The sequence below is a fragment of the Centropristis striata genome, chromosome 21 (assembly GCF_030273125.1).
Source record: "Centropristis striata isolate RG_2023a ecotype Rhode Island chromosome 21, C.striata_1.0, whole genome shotgun sequence".
In the NCBI taxonomy this organism is placed as follows: domain Eukaryota; kingdom Metazoa; phylum Chordata; class Actinopteri; order Perciformes; family Serranidae; genus Centropristis; species Centropristis striata.
Genome location: NC_081537.1, coordinates 15088258 through 15094257, shown reverse-complemented (window position 1 = coordinate 15094257; position 6000 = coordinate 15088258). Strand labels below are relative to the sequence as shown.

General features: G+C 37.8%; 1 protein-coding gene across 2 annotated transcripts in view; it reads right to left on the bottom strand.

Moving 5' to 3' along the window:
• Positions 1–605: 605 nt before the first annotated feature.
• Positions 606–6000, bottom strand: part of ccdc186 (coiled-coil domain-containing protein 186) — a 30890-nt gene continuing 25495 nt past the window's right edge. For both annotated transcript variants that reach the window (XM_059324593.1, XM_059324594.1), the window contains exon 16: positions 606–4142. In XM_059324593.1, coding sequence (XP_059180576.1) covers positions 4059–4142 — 84 coding nt within the window. In that variant the 3' untranslated portion in view covers positions 606–4058. The remainder of the gene's footprint in view (positions 4143–6000) is intronic.

Below are 6000 nucleotides of genomic sequence, written 5' to 3'. Positions count from 1 at the left end.
AAACTCACTATATTCTAACATTTTCTAGAAAATTTTAAAAATGAACCAATTAATGGAAAATAAACGTTTTGCACATTTCATTTTACTCTTGCATGCATGTCTTAACCTGTGTAACTCCACTAGCCTTAATAACACCCTTCAAACTGGGTCACTTACACAAGAATGATCCTTGACATGTTTTTGTTTGCATTTTATGGTTTTCTAATAGCGTTTTAAATCATCTGAAAGTCTGCTTGGTTTGACTGACAGTGGTGCAGTGATGTACATGACCTTCAGCACTGCTGACACTGCAGCTTTTGAAGTGGGACCTAAAGCTGTATGCCACAAGGAGTCACTGTGTGAGAGGTCATATCTGTGGAAAATGTACTTCATTCCACTGTTACTGCGAAACAAAAACCAGAACAGCTGTTAGCGTCAGCCCAAAAGAAAACATGAGATATGAGACACTGCGGGACATTCAAGGGAAAGTTAAGACTCATCTCCTTTTATTCCCTGGAAACACCATATATACAAACAGAATCAGCATTTTTAAAAACATCTCATCATAATTTTACAGAATGATATATTTACAAATGTATATTATAATCACAGTTTGGATATTCCACGAAACCGAGCAGGGGGAATCATTGCACAGCAGGAAGGAAAAAGAAAAAAAATGGTCACATTAACACTCACACATACTGAACACCATTTCTTCATATATATATAGTGAAACATGATTCATTCATCCACAGTGCTGTAGCATGGCTTCATTTCAAGGCTGTAGAAATGTGTAAAATCTCGGATCAGCGTGCTTCTCACAGGTGTCAAGCTGTGACCAAAACAGAAGAAGCGAATTAGCATGCCTCTGAGAATTAGAAGGAATTAATTAGGAAATCCCATGCGAATGTTTTGCATAGGTTTTATTTACTTCTGTCCCAGGAACAGACTGCAAAAACAACTGCTACGATTTTCACATATTCAGCTGCTATTAGCTCGAGTTCCACATTGTTTAAGATGCGTGAAAACCTCCAGATTCATTTATTTTAAAAGTTTTAAAGATGACCAAGTTTCAACATCAAGGGGAATCGAGATGGGATCTCCAGCTGTGCCGTCTGTGCGTTTACATGCTGATTTCAGGTCACAAAGAAATTAGTTTGAATGACATAAAAGCAGAGGTACATCAAACGGCGAGCACCAACTGCAGCAACAGGGAGGCTGTAAGGACTCCATGACCTCAATCCTGGAATTTTTTTATATCTCTTTTCACGTAGTGGGCCATTTCAACATAGCCTCAGGGTGTACGGAAAGGGGATCAACCAGTAACCATTCATGACCCATAAAGAGCTGTTTCTGATTGGTGGAAATAAAGACATGGAGGCTTCTGTTTTGTGACAGCTTCTGCACTTTTCAGACAGTGTGTGTGTTTTGTATGCCAGACTAAATATCTGTAAATGAGAGACAGGAGCTGCAGGTGTGTGTGTGTGTGTGTGTGTGTGTGTGTGTGTGTGTGTGTGTGTGTGTGTGTGTGTGTGTGTGTGTGTGTGTGTGTGTGGCTGACAGACTCTGGTCTAAATGCAAATAAAGTTTACCTTCCTGGATGAAACAAACTTCACGGTCAATCTGGTGAAAGCCCATAAGACCAGACTGCCGAAGCATGTACACGAGGTGTAAACAGGAAAGCTGGAGAGGTTAGGAAAAGGCACACATGCAGCCATGCACGCAGACACACACACACACACACACACAAGTTGGACACTTTTAAATAGTCAAACACCAGCACGGTCGCATGTTGCACGTACACAAGCATAAAAACAGACATGTAAAACAGTATACTGGCGCACAAATATATTCAGATTTAAAAAAAGATGACAAAATAGAAAAAAAAAAAGGAATCAATGAGAGGAACAGAATTGCACTTTGTCCCTGGAAATATTTCTGTAGGTTCCATTGGCTTTCCTGAGCTACAGCTACAGAACTGCTTTGATACTTCTACACTTGATTTTACTTCAACGGACTCAGTGAGGCTACGAAGAAAAGGAGGAGTGTGTGAAGAAGACCTTAACATTTTTGTCTTTTTCCTCTCACTACATGGTGCAAAGAAAGTTTCTAGTTAGCATCTCTGCACCCATTGTTTGATATGAATGCTAATGATGCTAATAAACCACTTTCAGGGAAGTTGTTGCTAGTTGGTATTAAACACTCAGATTCATGCAGAAAAAAAGCAAAAATATTAAAGGTATTCAATATTTTAAAGGGATAGTTCTGTTTTTTGACGTGGGGTTGTATGAGGTTATTGTATTACCTACAGTGGATGGCAGTTGAGTGCTTTTCTTGTTCCTGCAATTGTGTGACTTTAGAAACACCAAAGTCCTACAATAACACCAACGGACCAATTGATTGAGGCAGCGGTGGACCTGGAACTCCTGTGTTCTGCATGGTAAAATTATTGTTTTTGTCAATGTAATCTGGTGGCTTTGAAGAGTCTGACGGCAAGGTAAAGTGGGAAAAATAATCTTAATGTAGTGTACATACAAACTGTGCTTAACCAAACATGGGGGCAAACTGACCGCCATCTACTGTAGGTTATATACGGACTATGGATACAGTCATGGAAAAAATATTAGACCATTTTTTCTTCAATTTCTTGTTCATTTTAATGCCTCGTACAACTAAAGGTACATTTGTTTGGACAAATATAATGATAACAGAAAATAGCTCATATAAGCTTAATTTAATAGCTGATATCTAGCCATTTTCCATGGTTTTGTTGATAATGATTTTTGTTATCAAGAAAACCATGGAAAACGGCTAGATATCATCTCTTAAATTAAACTCTTTGAAGCTATTTTTGTTGTCATCATTATATTTGTCCAAACAAATGTACCCATAGTTGTACCAGGCATTAAATGAACAAGAAAGCAAGGAGAAAACAAGGGTGGTCTAATAATTTTTTTCCATGACTGTAAGTACCTCATACAACTCCAAATCCGAATATCCCTTTAAATTAAAAGCAAAGACCAAAAATGTTAAAAGAAAGCTTTTTAAAGTGAAAATGCAAACATAAAAAAGATAACTGGACAAATAAAAATTTAAAGCCGACAGAAATGAAAATAAATAAAATAATCACATTCAAAATGGCCAAACTCAAGACCAGCTCTAAATTTCAACCTAAACGTGATATTATACTTGACATGACTTTCCTTCAGGTTTACAGGATACCTCCATGCTGATGGCATAGTGCTGTTGGCTGCATGAAACACTCCTTCAGTCTAGCACCGGTGTCACACAGATGGGTGGGTCTGCTGATGCGGAGCACCTTGCGTCACTAGTCCAGTCATAAGTGCTGAGCAGAGCAAAAGTTGATGAAAAATGTGCAGGTAGCACACAAGTTTCCCCCCAACAAGCTGATTTTTTTTCTGTTTTTTTCCCACTTTTGCTTCTTGGAGTGCTCTGTAGTCGAACTGAAGAAGCAGCTTCTCAAAAATACATTTGGCTTATTGGCAGATGGACATCAGGACACGAGCGGAGAAAGCATGCTGTGAGGTGATGATCATCTCATTTCCGTTTACTTACTGTACGGTGGACAGAGCTGTGAGTCGCTTTGAGGAGATATGTCTTTTTTTATAGGATAAATTCATTGGCAAATCATTATTTTTGACATTTTTTCCCCAGGTAGAATTTGCTATACATTCATAAATATGGCATCTTCAGTTTATTAATTTACAAGGCAGACTTTCAAGCTCGAAGCAGCTGGCCCGGGGAGTTTTATCTTGGCAAGGCTCAGAGGAGACGGACGTTAGCCAGAGGAAGATTAGTTGTGTCAGAGGAGGCGGGACAATGTGGATGGAATAACGACAGTTCAAGTAAGTTCAGACACGTCCTCCAATTGGACAAGAGGTCCTCCGAAAAGCAGCGTGAGGTGCTACTGGCACTTACAACATTCACTTTGCTCCTTCATATGTTGGGAGGATGACTGTGTGCGCATCTTAAATGTTACTGTCCCTTCAAAAATCACTTGGAGTTTTCCTTTCGTAGTCCATGGTCCTTTAGTTCCTCTTTCCCGTGACAGGGTTTTGTCACTTCCTCCTCACACCGTCCTCAGGATCTCTCTGCTGTTTTATGAGCCTCTCGATCTCGGACCCCAGAGTCTGCAGATTCTCCTGTTGAAGAGAGCGAAGAATTTCAGACTCTATTACAACATTTGAGTGACCATATGATCTTTTCATCGGTTATTTCTTTGGGAAAAAAACATGTAACCAAAAATGGTTTTAAAAGGCATGATTGACATTTACCGTCTGTAGAGCCCACATTTATTTATTAAAAAAAAAAAAATTCTACCACTTGTGGGCAATGCTGAATATATACACTACCGCTCAAAAGTTTGGGGTCACTTACAAATGTCCTTATTTTTGAAAGAAAAGCTCAATTTAAAAAAAATTATATAACTTTAAATTGATCAAACAGTCTCGACATTGATAATGTGGTAAATGACTATTAAAGCTGGAAACGGCTGATTTTGTAATGAAATATCTATTATATATTGTCAGCAACCATCACTCCTGTGTTCTAGTGGCACATAATCCACGTTAACGGTGTTGAAAGGCTCATTGATCATTATGTTAGCACAGCTGAAAATTGTTTTGGTTAAAATTATTATTTCTGTTCTTGTCAATGTTTTGTAACTCATTTCATGAATAAAACAGTTTGATTTCATGGAAAACATTACAGACATTTTCTGGGTGAACTCAAACTTTTGAGTGTTAGAGTATATAATTATATATATTTTTTAAAGATTTATTGCTTTATAACTGTGTCATACTACACAGAGGACTTTTTTGACTTTTCTTTACTTCTAGCCTTGATTGTTCTGTTGTGAAAAAAATGCCTTGAAACTGCTTGGAGATGAGATGATTAAGAGTTTGAACAGTGCATAAAAAGTAAACTGATTCTATTAAAACCATTTCCAAAAAAAAATCCTAAAAACTTAAGATGTAAGTGTTTTCTGTCCAGTGTGATTGAGCGTAGCAGGGTATAATCCCACCTCATGAATAAAACCACTTGCTGCCATAAATTCTCACACAGAAAGAAAAACAATCATCCTAGAAAAATGAAAATTGCTGAAGCTAAATTAGCCATCGCAGTAAATGCAAAGCCTTAATTTGGCTTTCTTCAGAGTGTTTTGTTTTATTGTCATTTTATTGTCCTCATCTTGAGTGTTGTTATCATAACTTCCTGCTTACTGCCAATCATCTTTCATCCACAGAAAGACAAGTTGCTGCCAGAAAACACTCCCACATTACAATTTGTTGCCTTATTTAGGCTTTTCAGGGGGTGTTTTTAAGATAGCTCTGACACAATATAAAGACAATATGAAGCTGCTTGTTTGCAAAATATGAATATATTTTTTAAAGCACCTAATGTGCCAACAAAACCAAAAAGTGCAAAAAGACAAACATCAAAGAGGCTCTAAGAATACATGAAGACAGGATAATGACACATTTTGTTTATGTGGGCGCATTGGATATTTTAATTGTTTTGCTCTCTATTATCTTTATGTTGATTCACACTGGGCCTGTTTGGATGCAGTTTATCGCCCACTGTATTTGACGTGGATTCAAGATACTTTTGACACATTTCAGTCTGTACAAAATGGTGAAAAATAAATGGCTGGTATTGCAGTACATAAAGCACATATTTCACACTGACAAGCCGATTTATAAAGAATGGATTGTGGCTGCTGATGGCACCATAAATTGAGCATCACTTGCATCCACCATCTCTCACGTCTCAAGGCATCTCAATGATAAAACAGCACACACACACCCATTAGGTTCTGCAGCGGAGTACAATTTGTCTTTTTTTGCATCTGATTGCAATTATCCATATGGCTAAGTATTAATGTTGCAAAAAGAACAAACTAAGCTGAAAAAGATCCGGTCCTGGAACGATGAGGTGCAGTTACTCAAAACGTCAAGGAAGGAATTTTACAATAAATTTCAACGCAAATGGCACAGTAGC